Below are 16,801 nucleotides of genomic sequence, written 5' to 3'. Positions count from 1 at the left end.
CCTGCTTAAACTTAGTTATGGTCTGTTTAAAGTCATTGGTGGTTGTGTCAGCCTTGTCATTTTGCGTAAGTATCTGTTGCACTTTCACCAATATATTTATAGGTGTTTTATTTGTATGGCTAGGTTAAGACTGCCCAGGTATTCTGTTCTTGTAAAATAGTTTGGCCATTCTCAGAACCTTTCTCTAAACCTCTTCCAGGCTAAATGAAGAGATTGTCATTGAACTCAAGTAACCAGAACTTAAAGAATGTTAATAATCCACTTTCTTTCTTGGAAATACATTGCCTGTTACAGCCGAGTCTTCCAGCTATGCTGGACTTGGAAAGGGTGTCCTGCTGGTAAAATCACACCATGGAAATTTGGCAGTTTCCAGGACTGGGCACATGAAAATAGTTGAAAAGTAGACTCTGACCTAAATAGCAACAGAGCATTATGGTCGTGCTCGTTTCATACAAAAAACAAACTCAAATTTCTTCTGTTACACCACTGTCCTTTAAAAAAGGATAATTAAGAAAGACAGGAAGTAATGTAAACATTGATTTTCTCAGGACTTGATTGTGCTTTCCAGAAAGCTTATTTATAATGTATCAGTCTCATGATTTGCAGTCCTGAGCCAGTCTGTGAAACAGGAGGATGTTAGGTCCAGTGCTGTGCTTTCTCAGGTTGACTGGATAATGGTCTGAAAATGCAGGTTCATACATAGATGCCACTGAGAGCAGATTAGTTTCCTTTACATTTTTTTTTAAGAGTATCTTGTTGTTTTGTAGTAAAAGATTGCTTTGACCCAGTTGGAAAAGCCTGTGATGTAGGCCTGTGGCTAACTTTCAGTGTCTATATAAATCTTATTTGTACTTTGCTGGATTGAGACATAGATTTGATCTTTGCTACATTTCATCTGATACAGGCACATTAATTCATTTAGTAGGGAGGTACTTTGGGAGTATGTGCTCTTCACTACAGATTTTGAAATATGCTATCTCCTCTTATGATTTAAGAAAAGATCCTTCATGGCCTGAAGTTTTAACTCGGTAGCTAATGGTGAATAGAATAGGGCCGACATTGGTAGGAAAATGCATTTCTTCATTAAATAATGCTTTATGTAGGGTACTTTTAAAAACAACAAATGTAAACTTGTGCCACTGTGTAACACATGAAATGTTGCTAACCTATGACATTTGGATTTAAGTTTATACCATACAGTGTTTTCAAAATTAACCATTTTAAAACTGGAAGTAGGAGAAAAGGATGCCAGTTCATACCTGTTTTATATATATATTCTTATACTCTAGCTTTTCTGTTGTGTCATGTCTGTCTCATTTAGTACACAGACTTGGTTTCTCTGGTGATGAACCAAGATTGTGTAGTAAAGATGACTGTTTTCTGTAGGATGCCTATTTGGCATTTGCATTTGGAAGCAATAGGAAGATTAAGGTGAGGGACTGTAGGAAGAAAGCAGATACTCATGTGATATTAGAGAGTGGAGTCCTGCCTTAGGAAGCTGAATTCTGTCAATGCCTTCATTCCTAAATGATGTTGGGCAAGTCACTTAAACAAAACTTCTCCCAGTTGATCATCAATCTTGTATTCTTCATATTCTGGATGATGGACATGAACAATAACCAGAAGTGCCATTTATAGAAGCACCGAGTGACTAAATCTGTATCTGAAGGCATGAAAACTATGTTTAGAATATATTAAGTTGTATATAATGGAAAATGTTCTGAAAAAAATGATCCCAATTGTATCAAATTAGTCACCCACATTTGTGAAACTTTTGATCTATTTTAGTTACTTAGCTACAAAATAGAGATAACAACATCAGTGCCTCATAACTGTTTTGAAGATAAATTACTCCCTTTTGAAAGAGTTAAGCTATAGTGGTGAGTGTGATAGAAAAATCCATATGAAATGTGAGCCGTTCTGTCTTTGTAGTGGAATATGTTTAGTGTGAAGAAAAAAATACCTGGAGCCACATTTTAAAAATGGGAGGTAAATTACTGGATAAATTGATATACTATTAGATGCTCAGCTAAATCGCATGGGAAGAAAATGTGAGGCCACGTCATAGCACAAACACATAAAAAGGTATGCATTAGAGTTGACAAGCAACCATAATTTGGATATTTCCTGATGTCCCAATTGCTTAAATTTGCAACCTTAAGATGGTCTTGTAATGTGGCTTCTGTGCATGTGTGGTCCTAGGTTTTATGAAGGCAAACATTGAAACCAAAACCTTCCTGTATCATCACATGGGTCCTGACCTGTTTCTTCTCTAGCGCCAGTGTATTCTGATCTGCTGCACACCCCTGTGCCATTAGATTAGTTGAAACCAGTAGTAGAATAAATGTGACAGGAAGCTATTTCTTATCTAGCTTGTCCTTACCTTGTTCAAATGGACAGTCACTTGTGCCTGTGAAATGCCAATTCTTTATTCAGTCTCTTCATCCTAATTTCAGCTTCTTTGTCCATTCAGGAATCCCTCATGTCCTCCAGTCTCACTGTTTAAGTCTCTGCTTTCCGCTTATTCTCGGGTTTTGCTCCTTTCCACATCCCATCCACACCCCACACCCACATCCAGCTGGAAGGTCCTGGGCTTCAAGTGTGAAGTGCAGCTTGTGGCTCTTTAGCCAAATCTGGGTAGACTTCCACTGAGATGACATAATACACCTTCTGAATATGAAAGTCAACAGCCTGCCAAATTCCAGAATATGGCATTGTCAGTGCTGCTTAAAGAGTGTTTCCTCACAGTTTTTGTAATACAATAAAAATAACCTTTTTCTCCAGTCTCCCTGTCAGAAGTGATTGAATTGTTTCGGCAGAATTTTCCAAAAATATTCCAGAATTTTTTTAAACTCAGCCTAAAAAAAGCAAGGAAAGGCAGTCTCATAGAGAGTTCTGGCCAGCTTTAAAAATACTTGGAGTGGTAACTTTGCTTGTACTTGGTGTAATGATGCTAGAGACAGAAGATTCCTGATTGAGAAGTACTGTGGGACGGTCATACCACGTCTCTGTTCAATGTCTTTCTCGCAGCAGTTTTTCATGTGGAAATGTTCTTTTTTGTTGTCCCCAGGTAAGAAATTACACAGAATGTGCCTGTGTCCAGAGTCGCCAGGTGATCACTCCGCCGACGGTGGGCCAGCGCAGTCAGCTCCGGCTGGTTATTGTTAAAACCTATCTGAATGAGAACGGCTATGCTGTTTCTGGGAAGTGTGATCGAACCTGCAACACGCTTATCCCGTTCCTGATATTTCTCTTCATTGTTACCCTTATAACAGCCTGCGCCCAACCATCAGCAATCATAGTGACACTCAGGTGAGCTCAGTTATGTTTTTTTAAGTATTTTTCCTGTGCCCGCTATCACCAGTGCCTGTGTCACAAGAGGCTGGGGCAATGCAGCCAAGCTCCTTCAAGCTTATGTATCCTTAAAAGATGAATAGAATAGGGCTGACATGGATAGGGTGGAACTTGCTTGTGTTTAGAGTATGTGACACGATAATCCACTTCAGAATGCATGAAGTGCCCAGCAGTTTCCAGGTGCTATAACGAAAGAACAAGTAAAAGCATCGTGTAGGAAAAGGATTACTCCTGAAGAAATTTTTCAACCTTCTTAGAGCAATGGTTTGGGTTTTCAAATGCAAATGAAAAAAGTTAGTATTTAAAATTATCCTTTTCTCTTTCTTAAAATGGTTCATTCCTGCCACATGCCTGGTTTTGAGTCTTCCCTTTTTTTCTTCACAAGAATTTTGAACCTGTACTGTAGTAGTGTTGTTGTCACTGTGGTCATTTAAGGATAGAGAACAACACAGTTGTAGGGAAAGGTATTGACATTTATTTGTCCATTTGAAAAAAAGCATTCAGGTTTTTGGATTGGCTTTTCCCATCTTTGCCATCTGGTCTGATAAACATTATCACATCTTTGTCCTTTTAAAATACAGCTTCTGTAAGTGATCAGTTTGATTTTTTAAAGAAAAGTGAGCTGAAAGAAAATATAGTCTACTGCTAAAATAAATTTGTATTTGTATAATATATGTTGCTGTTGTTAAAAGAGGAGGAGAAAGAATTAGAGGAAAAAGATAATTATTTACTAGGATTTATAAACACACCTGTAACAGAGGAACAAAGAGAGTGGTGCAAAGATGTTGACTCGGTTTGGAATCTGAAGCTGAAGAGCTCTCAGAGTTCAAGAAGTAAGTTCCTTGCGGACAGAGGTGAGCTGGAAGAGAGGAGAGGAGAGGAGAGGAGAGGAGAGGAGAGGAGAGGAGAGGAGAGGAGAGGAGAGGAGAGGAGAGGAGAGGAGAGAAGAGAAGAGAAGAGAAGAGAAGAGAAGAGAAGAGAAGAGAAGAGAAGAGAAGAGAAGAGAAGAGAAGAGAAGAGAAGAGAAGAGAAGAGAAGAGAAGAGAAGAGAAGAGAAGAGAAGAGAAGAGAAGAGAAGAGGAAGAGAAGAGAGAAGAGTTGAGTTGAGTTGAGTTGGAAGGGACCTACAATGATTGTCTGCTCCAACTGCCAGACCGCTTCAGGGCTGACCAGAAATGAAAGCCTGTTATTAAGGGCATTGTCCAAACACTGACAGGCATGGGGCATTGACCACCTCTCTAGGAAGCATATTGCAGTGTTTGAGATGCTCTTCAGAAGCACACATCCAGATGCAAATGGGCATTCAGTCACTGGGACCAGCTTAGAGCTGATCTGAAGTAAATCCCTACAAAACTTGAAATGCTTGTGGTGTAGATGTCAAGTCCTCAGCATGAGCTCTTTAGCTATATACATCTGCTTCTTTTGAGCTGCTTTAATTGCTAACATAGCGACACCTTTACACCTGGTTTTGTGAAAAATCTCCCTCCAAATTGAGCTTTTTTAAACCAGTTTTGGGCCTTTTGTTTCTGCAAGAATGGTCCTCCCAACCAAGTGGGATTTTCTCTTGATCTTTATATCTTCCCTCTGATATTCTGAGACTACTGATCTGCTGCTGCTGACAGTTAGTCCCTTATAAAAATAAGAATGGCAAATCTTTGTAATAGGTCATGGAGCTTTAGAAACTGAGGCAGATCAGGACTTGACTTTGCTATCCTTAGGCTCAACCGTGAGCACAGCTCTGAAACCCACTGGCAGGCATCTATGTCTCATCCCGGGCAAGAATGAGCACTCTCTTGCTGTCATTTTCTCAGCTCAGGTGGCTGAGGTGTATGCAGGCGCTTGTTGCTGGCACGTGGAGGACTGTGCCATGTCATATGGTGGAATTTGTCTTCCAGTTTTCTTTTAAAAAAATCTACAAATGGCAAGGATCATTGTTAGGACTGTGAAGCCAAGCATTCAAGAGTGGGGACATCAGACTTCCACTTGCTCATGCAACCTTAGCTCAACTACTGTGTGCAGCTTAACTACTGTATAGTGCTGTTATAATTCAGAGACTTCTGACCTTATTCCTTCTGTCTCCAGGTTTTCCACCTGTATAATAATAATAATAATAATAAAACCTTGTCGTTGCACTGCAGTTGTGCAAAGGCAAACTACAATCAGTGAACATTAATGTTGCAGTGAGCCGCACAATAATGAGGTGCATAAGGGACATCTCCAGCAGGATTTTGTAATGTTCAGTAAAAAAAAAGACGTCACACACACAGGAACAGTGACACCCACTGTCCCAAACCACATATTGTGCACAGTGCATCAGTCCAAGATTATGGCCCAAGTTGGTTCTCCAGTTTCTCAGTTTCTGAGTGCTTGACTTCAAAACCTTGTTTTTACAGCTGCACTCCTTTGACTGCAGTCTTTTCGTGTGTTTTTATCTTATATTACAATGTAATTAGAAGATGCCTATCTTAATTTCAGACCTTTAGGTTAAGATTTTCAAGTATTTTTTAAATCAGAAGAAAAGTTGCAGTTTACTAGAATTGTAGTTGCATTGTGGAATGTCATTACTTTGTGTTTAATCTTTTGAAAGCTTGACATTTTTCCTTTGAAATCAATGGAAGAAATCTTGTATTACTTATATTGAAAAGGAACAGTGTTTAAAGAGTCTGTTTGGATGTTTCTGCTGATATTTTTCCTGAAGTAGCTCCAAAGTGCTTATACTACGCAGAGAACTGTTAAATCAGAAGATGAGTTCAGTTTTCAGCAACTTAATTCTCCATTAATTCTAATTTATCTGAAAAAGCTAAAAAAAATAAAGTAAGACGTTATATGAAATAACAGGAAACTAACATGAGAAGCCATAAACCTTTTCGATGGATTCTCTAAATTTCCTTAATGGGTTTGAATCAAATTCTACAGGCCTTATACAGGTAAAGAAAGGTTAAAAAACATGATTGAGATTTTGATAAAACAGGGACAGGAGGGCCATGCTATATTTTTTCCTAACAATAAGAGTTAACAATATTAGAAGCTAAATGGAAGAAATTTAGAGAAAGATTTTTTTTGTCTCAGAAAAAAGCCAGGAGGTAGAGCGAGCCGGAACATACCGTAATGTTTATCTGTTACGACTGTTTCTTCAGAGGAGTTTTCTTTTCGCCTACTAGGTCTGTGGAAGATGGGGAGCGGCCATTTGCACTAGGAATGCAGTTTGTTTTATTACGAACTCTTGGTAAGTCTTACAGTTGCCCAGCATTCCGTAAAGGCTCACCATGTTCTGCTTAAATATACCATAAAAGTACTAAAATTCCATAAATCTGATATTAATTGCATGACTAATTGTATTAGAAACCCAAAATTAATACCTTCTGAAAATGTTGTAGCTCAGAACGTATTTAATTTTTTTTTACTTTCTAGAACAACTTTTTTGTCCCAGAAAGAGATATTTTTACAGTTTCAAATTTTATTTAAAAATTAATAGTTACTAAACATTATTTTATAAGGATATTTTCTTTTCTAGAAACAGATTTTTATTGCTTTCAGCAATAGCAATATCTCTTTGCATTTTTAAAGTAAGAAGCAATTGCTACTTAATGTCTAATTCAAATTGAAGCAAAAAGGGTATATGTTAAAAGTCTTTATTCCACAAAGTAGTTTCTTTCAATCTCTTGAACTTCTAAAATCCTGCCTATAAAGAACACTCCAGGTGTTCAGCTACTATGAAACATATGACTACAGCAAGCAAGGACTATTCTAAGAGGACAAGAGAAGCCTGTGTAGCTGCATCTGGAACTTTTCTTTGAGGAAGGACGTTTCTGACTTGTCTTAAAGGTGTTGTATTTCTGGAGAAAGCAGGAGCATTCAGTGGGCTGGCTGCATTTTTATCAGCCTTTGAAGTTAAAGTCTGTTTCTGAGGAAGATGTATTCAAAAGAAAATTTACAATTTTAGTGGTCTCACCACTTCCATCCATCTTCAGTAAGAGAAACATTTTGCGGTTTTGGGGGCTTTTTCTCCTTAATCTAGAGGGGCAAATCTTGCTCTTTCCCAGCTCATGGGCAATGTATGTGCAGCAAGTAACACTCTGGAGATAACAACATATTTTGTTCCTCTCCTGTATTTTATTTCCCGAGAGCAACATTAGATTTTCTTTTGGGGGACATGTAGTTCAAGAAGAGCTGTTTGGGGATGACAGATTGAAGCTGTACTTGTTTTAAGGTGCTGCTGCATTGTCGTCTTTGCTTGAATTCTTTCCCATTTGTGGAACATTTCATGTGTGGGAGAAGTAGTGTTGGTGGGAAGATCAACTGACTAGTTTTCCATGTTTTTTACATTTCATGTGAAACAGTAGCGTAGAAATCTCAAAAATTATTGACCTACACTGTTTGGCTAAGGCATATAGTTTCTTTAGAAGTTTTCCACTATATGATAACACATATTATTTCTGTTGCTATTTTTATTTCAGCTTACATTCCCACTCCAATTTATTTTGGGGCTGTTATTGACACCACGTGCATGCTTTGGCAACAAGATTGTGGCGTACAGGGATCTTGTTGGGAATACGATGTCACCTCGTTTCGTTTTGTCTACTTTGGGTTGGCAGCTGCTCTCAAGTTTGTGGGATTCTTTTTTATTTTCCTGGCCTGGTATTCCATTAAGTGTAAAGAAGAACAACTTCAGAGACGGAGATGGAGGGCTTCGCCGGTGAACACTGTGAGTGAGATGGTTGGCCAAGCTGGACCCCAACAAAACTATGCACGGACTAGGTCCTGCCCTACTTTCAGCTCCCGAGGAGACATCAGTGTGGCACAAGGAATGAACTGCGTAGCGCAGACATACCCCGGCCCTTTTTCAGAAGCAATAAATTCCCCAAATGAAAATGCATTGGAAGAAGTCACTGCTGAGATATAGACCCCTGGCTTGGTAATGTAATATTTAGTTTTGTTGGTTGACTTAATTACGGCGCCTTGTAAAACACCTGTGCCTTCTATTTTTAATCTAAATGTAACATGTGATAAAACCAACAAAGCTTAATGCAAACAACCATAGCATGTTCTTGAGGGCTGGATACCTCAAACCAACCCAAGTTCTTATTTCTCCCCTCCCGACAATGGAGTTTTAAAAAATTGTGTTTGTAATTATTTCAGATGTGTCCATTAAATGTCCATGCTCTGACCTAATATCAATGTAAGGTTGAGGTATTATAAACAGCAGAAGTCAGTGAAAGTGTGACAAAAACTCATATCGTTGATGTCTAGACGTCACAAAAATGCTTAAATGTATCATCAACTTCACATCTGTAAATTGTATTTTTAAGAGATGAGTAATTACTGTGAGTTCTGCTACAAAGCACAACTGAACTTGTTTAAACTATGCAACTTATTTGAATAATTGTGCAGCAAAATAAGTTTAAAGTTTGTTTTAAAGACATTACTGCAACTGAATTTCAAAGGGGCTATTTTCAGACATAAGCATTAAATTAAAAAAGAACATAAGGTTTAAAGTACTGTTAATAACATGTTAAGCCATACAAAAATTATGCATCGGGTAATGTTTGCAAATGTTGAGTTGTAATTTCTTTATCCTGTCAAAATGTGCATTAATTTTTCATTTGATGGGATGTAGTTATTCTTCACAAAGTACACAGGCTAGGAAAGTATAGTGCTTGGAGTAAAAAACTTCGGTATTAATTTATAATAACATTAAGACATAGGAATCATACACACATACAAGAGCGGATATGTGCATATTTCTGAATGTTATTTGGGGTGGCCATTACTAGTGTCAAATTCATACATTTCCTGAAGAAGAAAATAACCAGTTATAGCTTGATAGGAAGAGCTTGGCTGTCCTTCAGAAATGTGTTCCAGTCTAGTTCAGCTTCAGTGAAGAAATCTCGAGGCAGAGCTGATGGCCTCATTTCATGTGTGGCTGCCTGGGACCTGGTAGGCCCCTCGCAGCGTGCGATGACCTGGGCTTCGGGCTGGCGCTGCTTGCTGCCTGCTGCAGGAGTGAGCAGAGAGACACTTTAAGTGGGCTGCAAGCAGTGGTGCCTGGTACGAGGCTGTCCCCTCCCCTCCACTCCTGGCACCGCCGGGATGCTGTGGTCCCCGCCACTGAGGACAGCTGGGGAGGGGGTGCCAGCTCAGATGCCGGGTCCCTCTCATTTCTGCCCCACTTTGCCTCTCCCACTGCCCAGTGCTGGGCAGGCTGGTGGGGCAGGCCTGGACACCCTAGTTGTATGGTTTGTCCCAAATGTGGTTGCCTTTCCTTTTCTCAACTTCATTGAAAGCTTCTGTGAAGGCAAAGAATGAGTCGTCTCTCCTTTGTCCTTCCAGGGGAAGAGCTAAGAATAGAAATTGTCTGCAAGTGTGAACTCACAGGATGTGATGTGGCCTTTGCTTATTCCAAATTACTGTAGTGTGTTTTCTCCCCAGGAGATACTGAGACTTTCTAATCAAATGTACTTGGCATTTCATTTCTTGCTCTGGAGGCTTTGTAGTGCCATGCTTATGATATACTAATGATGTCTCAAAGGGCAGAGAATGATTTCAGGTGGACACTAGGAAGTCAAAGCTATATTTTGCCCTGCGGGGAAAGTCTTTGAAGTTTAGGAAATTAAAAGCACTCTTTTAAGAGGACTCAGTGATAGTCAGGTTTGGATTTTGCCATGTAGAGAGCTTGTGTGAAAATAAATAGGAAAGAGCAGAACTTCTACATATGTTTGAACAGACTTATTCCTGGTTTAATTTTTAATTTATAATATGTAAGTTGATCAAACATTATAAGGAGCTAAGTCCTTGAAATTAAAGGCAGTACTCTCCTTGGCATCCTTGAGTTGTCCTGGGAGGAGTAGATTTCCCTCTCCTCCTTTGCTGGCTGCCTTTCCTCATGTCTGTCTCTTTTTGACCAGCACATGGGACTACCCACAGGGCTGGTTCCCCTGCTTGAGATGGTGGCTACTTTTTTCAGAACGTCTCAGTCCCTTTATGTGGCTTGTAATGATTCCCACTCTCTCTGTCTGCAAACTCAGATGCTTCTACCCCAAACTACACTGTAGTGAAATACCATTTTAATAACTTCCTGCTATTCTGTACATACTAATAATTGAGCTTTTTGGGGTCAAGCCTGAAAATTACTTTTTACCCTTGTGCAGCCACCAGGTATAATACATCCTCAGTCAACATGTGCCACCTGAGATGTTAGCTTCCACATTTCTCATCCCAAGGAATAAATTTCCTTGGTTCAGAGGTACTGGGTTTATTTTTTTTTTGCCATGGGAGATCAGAATAGATAACAAAAAAGTCTCCTTTTGCTTCAGTCTCAAATGCTTCTTGCGCTAAGAAATTCCTGCCATGGCAAAAATTGAGGCAAAGTAGTAGGACAAAGTGTAATTGCAGCCCATTGCCCATCCATTTTAATAATTCACCCATTTTAATCACCACGGGGTGAGGTGAAGAGCGACAATCTTTTCAAATACCTCAGAAACAGAGCATTTAGGGAATTGTAAAAGACTAGAGATGAATCATCTATCCTGATCTATTCTATTTCATGCCTCCTTGTGTGCTTCTGTTCCATGTGAATAACAAGGGAGAGCGGATTAGGCTTGTAGAGTTGTCAGGAGCTGACACTGATGGCAGAGAATGAGAGTGATAGAAGAGACACATCTGCAACTGCTGCCACTTCTAAGCTGATTTCAAGGGAATTCAGAGCTTGTTGGAATGGAGACCACCTGCTTTTTAGGAAATCCTGACACACTTCTAAAAACATTCATTTTTTGAAATGTTTGAGAAACTGGAATGTAGAGGGAAAGATGTTCACTTTGGAAATACTGAAAAAGCCTTGTTTACATACTTTCAATAGCTTTTAATTTTTCTTTCAAAATTATATGGAAAACAACAAAAAATCATTACTATTTTTTGATACAGATAATTTTGACAATATGAACATATTTCTACAAAATCACTTAATTAAATCAGCATCCTCTGAAAGAAAGAAAACCCAAACTCTGGCCAGTTTTTGATTGATTCCTGAAGGAGGCTTTATTGTGAGTAAGCTGTAACAGTCTAAAGTAAGCCAATAAAGGCATGCAGGGGAAACACATTAACTTCCTAGAGAAGTCAATTCCAATATTGTCAACACTGGCTGAGATATGGACTAAGACCTGCTGAACAAACACTATTTCTTGAGGTTGTCACTGCTGAAGGAAGCAGAATCGCCAGAGAAATTGTGTGCATCCCTAGCAGTAGCCATGATCGATGTGTGGTGCTAAACCAACTCACAAGAAGAAAAAAGGAGCTTTATCTATCACCCAGTGAGGGTGGCCATGCTGTCTTCCTGCTGTGGAATCCTTTGACCGTAGAATATAAAATTCCATTAACTTGTAATTTCTCCCACTTCCCCTCTCTACCCCCAAACACTAAAGGCTGAATAGCAGCGAGTACAAGAAAAGGTAAAGCAGGGGTCCTGCTCACCCACAGGCTGCTATTGGTAGCATCCCCAAGTCAGCCACCTGCAGTTAACCAGCCACGGATAATATGGAGGAACGACAGTTGGTGATTAACTGTAAGTTCAAAGTGCCATCATGCCATCACAAGGACAGACTAATTTCCTCTTACACCACGTATCCCTGATTTAGAGTGAGGGACATGAAAGGAGAAGTAGCCCCAATATATGGACTTGACTGAACAGGTAATCATCCCTGCTTAGCCTCCCATTCATCCTTGTTTCCTCAGAAAGGGAAAAACTTCAGAAAGGGTGTAGTCATGGCCCTGAGTGCTTATGAGTATAGCACCCTCAGGAGATGGTTCATAGACTTCTTGGGGGCTGGGATATCTGGAAAGTGGGACTCTCCCAATTTCCAGTTCAAGGCAAAAGCCCTGTGGTTTTGGTCTCCCTTCTTCCTTATAAGCATACTGGATATAATATGGTATAATTTGGAACTGGTGCCATTTTATATCCTTTCAGTATAGTGTGAGCAGCTGCAAGACACTTGTTGAATATTATGGTGCAATTTCTATTTAATTGGAAACTTTCAGTTCTTTGACCAGCCATTGTGTTTCTAACAGTGCATGTAGTAACATGCAGTTCCTCAGAACTTGCTGTTCTCTAAGTGAAGTAGGGACACAAATCTCCTCTTAGGTGTTAGAAATGTGAGTTTGAAAGGCCCTAAATTAGTTACAAACACTTGAGTGTAGTGTTTAAAAAAAATATATGTTTTTTTTTTTAAATATAGCTTATTAATTCATAGCATTAACTATTAATTCATGATGGCTCTGATCCAACAGAACACTTAAATTTATATACTTAAGTAATGCACTTAAAAATAATGCATGTGTGTAAGTATTGGACTGAATCCCATCTGCATTCAAAAAAGAGTTCATTCACCCAAAGAACAATTTCCATGCTGAGCTTTTTTCCCCATGGATTCAGTGATCATTGCAACCAGAACAGCACAAAATAGCACTCAAGTACTCTCCTGTGACATTCACATGTGACTACTTATATATCTGGCAATGGAGGAAAGCTTTCATTTTCAAATAGAATTCAAAATCAAAATATTTTGTGGACTGCCGACGTGGAAGTCCCGGACACAACTTAGACGATCAATGTGATCAAGTTGATGCCACTTTATTAAAGGCTACACAGCAATTTATACACTATCACAAAGCTTCACGTGCCACTATCTTATTGCTAAATGGCTAAAGCTACTTGTTCACGCGCCCTTTTGCCCTCTATGATTGGTCCCAGTGTGGTGTTCACGTGCTGCTCTCCCCCCAGGTAGACCCCTTGTTTTCGACAGTCCAACTTCTTTATCTTTTGGCCAGGAATATAGTTTCTCAGGCTGTCTCGGCCTTGCTTATGTCCTTGAACACAGCTGCAGCTTGTTACAGTGAGGCCCCTTGGTCTGGATTGCTCACAACATGTTAGTTGTTCTCCAGCGATTCCACAGTGGACATGCTCAAAGATACATTCTAGCTCTTCCTGCCATTCACTTATTTTATGAATCTCAGAAAATCTGTGTGTTATGTGGGGAGATAGATTAAATAAGGGCATCCTTCTGACCTTAAAGCCAATGACATTGCTCTAGTAATGCTGTAGGTTTGAATTGTGCCCTTTCACAGAATTTGGACCTAAAGGTTCAGATGATACATTTTCATTATCCTGTACAAATGGAGCAGAGCACTGCCTGCTCTATGTAACTCCAGACAGCATGGCTGGGAGAGGGGTCAGCACCTTCTGAACTGTTCTTGCGATTTTTCCCCCAAATGCCTGAATTAATTGCTGCCTTACTACACTTCCTGTGTGTGTGATGCCACAGCTCTTCATGGTGTTATATTGATATAAAACTGATAATAAATAGGTCCAAAGTGTCTTACTGCTATTTTGGAGCCAGATTATCAGCCTCATCAGTCCAATGATGAGGCTGAAGAACTGGGCCAGTACCTTGGGTTGGATGTTAACAAGCTGGTGCTTTAGCAAGCATGCATGAAGTAAGTGATATTAAGTGTTTGTTTAGCTTTTATACTCTGTTCACTGGTTACTACTACTGTTTTCAGAGATCAAAGACAAAATATATCCTAAGCAAGTTTATCTTTTTCTGTTTTCTCAATAATGTGTCTTTTATAATGTCATAGGAGATGCCATGCTGCATGCTGCAGTTTCTCTGTTCCCCCAGTTGAAGCCATCTAACTGTGGTTGCTTTTCAGGGGCTTAAAACACCTGGTAATGGAGATTTATCTGGACTACAATCTGAATCGTCATTGCTTTGGACAGAGTGTTTGCCCCTTGTAGATTAAATCTGTATCAACACATTTCAGGTTCTTCACATAGTGGACTTGCTTTTATAGACATGTTTATTCTTTAGAGTGCTGAGAAGATGGACAGTCACCATCATGGTGGTAGATTCATTCTTTGGTATAGAATTAGGGCTTTCTTTTTCTCTTATAACATCTTGTTTTACAAAAAAAAAATTTCAACAAGGTTACATGTAAACATTGTTGCAGAATAGAGATGTGGGGCCTTCAGCATATGGCCAGGGTTCACATGATTCATCTTCTTTACACTATCACCAGTACTTGTTACTATGTGGCCAAAGGTTTGAAAGCCTACCTGGTCCTCAGGAAGGAAATATTCCCTATCCTTTCCACAGAATATATCACATAAATTAAACATGAAAGCTAACACTATCCATATCCCATAGCTGTATCTATTACATTAACTACAGTCAATAACTAGTTTTTAGCAACCCCCCCTCCAGTCCTTCAGATAAACTATTTTCTTTTGTCTTAATACAGCCTTTTAAACACCGATGTAGCTCTGCAAGTTCATAGATCCAATCTTTTCTTGGTTTCAAGTGTTATGAAATAGATCTTTATTTATTCAGGTTCCATTCTACTCATCTAATTATTATGTTATCCATTGTGTGTACTGTATTTTTTTATTTTTTCTATCTCAGACCAGTTGTCACAATATTATTCTGTAACAACATTTTGTTCATGATATAGAATAGGTGAAAAGCTGTGGGATTCATGAAGGGCTACAAAAAGCATCCAAAACTTTGTTCACCTTGAGGAAGGGTGAGATAGCTTGATAATCTTTGGACAAATGACTAAACAACACTGTGGTGCTAATAGGTACTGAAGTATTTTATGATGTATTCACTATGACTTAAATGACATATTCAAGGCATGTCAATGATGCAACTTCATGTGTTTTTGTTCTTAAAGTCTGGACTGCTCCAGCAAAGACAGTGTTTGTAATTCCTGGTGGGCCAACTCCTACCTAGCTCTTCTGTGGGAAAGTCATTTCAGGAGGCAGTGTAGGATTTCACCCAGCGCTAACAGTAAAGGTAAAAGCTATACAGACCACAGAAATCTCATGTAGGATGTATTCATCCTGCTGTAGCAAGTGACTTTGCTTAAACAGAGGCTGAAAATAAATTCTGTTATAGTGACGAGAAACACTGGGCTAAATTCTGGGATGCCTTAACCAAATGTTTGTAAGCGTTTGTATTAAATTGAGGATTCAGATCTGAAATATTAATGTTCTTCTATGGAAAACCAGAAAGAGAGGGGTAGAATAAGAGCAAATTCTACCTTTAGCAATGGAAAAAGGCAGAACCTGGTCAACTTTAAAGTGAGCTATGGTATAAAACAGAGGGTTTTGGTTTTAAAGCCTTGAAGACAAAATTTTTCCCTTCCATTTTGAATTCTGAAAGGTAATTATTTTGTGTTGTGCCTTGACTGCTCATGCAGAGGAGGCAGCTGTATCCTAAATAGCACTAAGAGGTACACCTACAACTGATAGGTCAGAAATTTTACCTCTTGTACAAATTCCATGTTTGAAAACATGGAGGGAAATTTCAAAACAAAGAAAATGTACAAAAACATCCTAAACTAAGTTTCTGTACAAAAAAAAAAAAAACCCACACAAAAAAAAGAAAAAAACTGGGAGTCAGTGACCTTCATGTTTGAGTGAAGGCTTTCCTCAAAGAAGAGCTGTTCTTTTCCCCAACTGAGCAAACAGGAGTTTTGCCCTTGGCTGCAGTGCATACCTCTACCAAATTAGTTAAGCAGAACAGCAACAGTCGGGGTAGTATATTAGGAGCATGGAGTGGGCACACTGCCTGTAATTGTTTAGTTTTTAAAAAACTCATTATTAAGCAGATGTGTAGAGTATTAAGGAAATTTGTAGAGTATGTCTGACCGTATGACTGTGTGGGTGCTGTGCTGTGGTAAAAAGAGGCTAATGGTTTATGCGGTTTGTTTTGCATACTTTAGGCTCCTCTGTGGGGTTTTTTAATTGATATTTATTTCTCAGCAGAGCTTAGAATAATTTTAAACCTGTGTAACACATCAATTAATGAAATCTATTGTCAGCATCTGTTGTAAACATGTGTTTACAAAACAAACTCTTGAATACTTGATATTTGAAAATAAAAAATAGCATATCATGTGTGGTTTATTTCTGACAAAAAAATGAAAGTGGTAAAAAAGGTATGTGGATAACTACAGTCATTCTGGATCAGATGATGAAGTGTTTGGTCTTTCAGTGTGTAGTCTGACAAAACCAAATCTTTCCACTGAATTCAGTGACCAGTGAATCACAACTAAGTATTGATTATGTAGAAATAAACTGTAAAATGTCACCATTTCCTCTAGCACTAAATTTGATTGATATTAGTTGTATGCTAAGATATACAAATTTGTTTGAAATAGATATTGGACAGTTGGAAAAAATACATAGGGTACAAGTCTGTGTGCATCTACCTGCTTAATGAAAGAGGGCCAGGGCATGAACCCAAGGACTGGACTCCTGATGTCCGTACTGCTTAGTTCTTAGCTCACTCCCTGACTCTGATTTGGACCACATCAACAGACTACCTCCATGTGGTTTGTGGGGAAGGGCTATACCACAGAGAGCTCCCACATGTCAGAAGTGGCTGATCCAGGT

The 16,801-nt window shown here is 39.0% G+C and overlaps 1 protein-coding gene across 1 annotated transcript in view; it reads left to right on the top strand.

Annotated features, from left to right (window-relative positions):
* Positions 1–16,301, top strand: part of SLCO5A1 (solute carrier organic anion transporter family member 5A1) — an 80,921-nt gene extending 64,620 nt beyond the window's left edge. The window contains exons 7-9 of the mRNA XM_074882674.1: positions 3,071–3,312; positions 6,516–6,580; positions 7,812–16,301. Of these exons, the coding sequence (XP_074738775.1) occupies positions 3,071–3,312; positions 6,516–6,580; positions 7,812–8,257 (753 nt within the window). The 3' untranslated portion in view covers positions 8,258–16,301. The remainder of the gene's footprint in view (positions 1–3,070; positions 3,313–6,515; positions 6,581–7,811) is intronic.
* The last annotated feature ends 500 nt before the right edge of the window (positions 16,302–16,801 follow it).

This window comes from Strix uralensis, chromosome 1 (assembly GCF_047716275.1).
Source record: "Strix uralensis isolate ZFMK-TIS-50842 chromosome 1, bStrUra1, whole genome shotgun sequence".
Lineage (NCBI taxonomy): Eukaryota > Metazoa > Chordata > Aves > Strigiformes > Strigidae > Strix > Strix uralensis.
The sequence above is the reverse complement of the archived record's forward strand: the minus strand, read 5'-3'. Positions and strand labels throughout refer to the sequence as shown.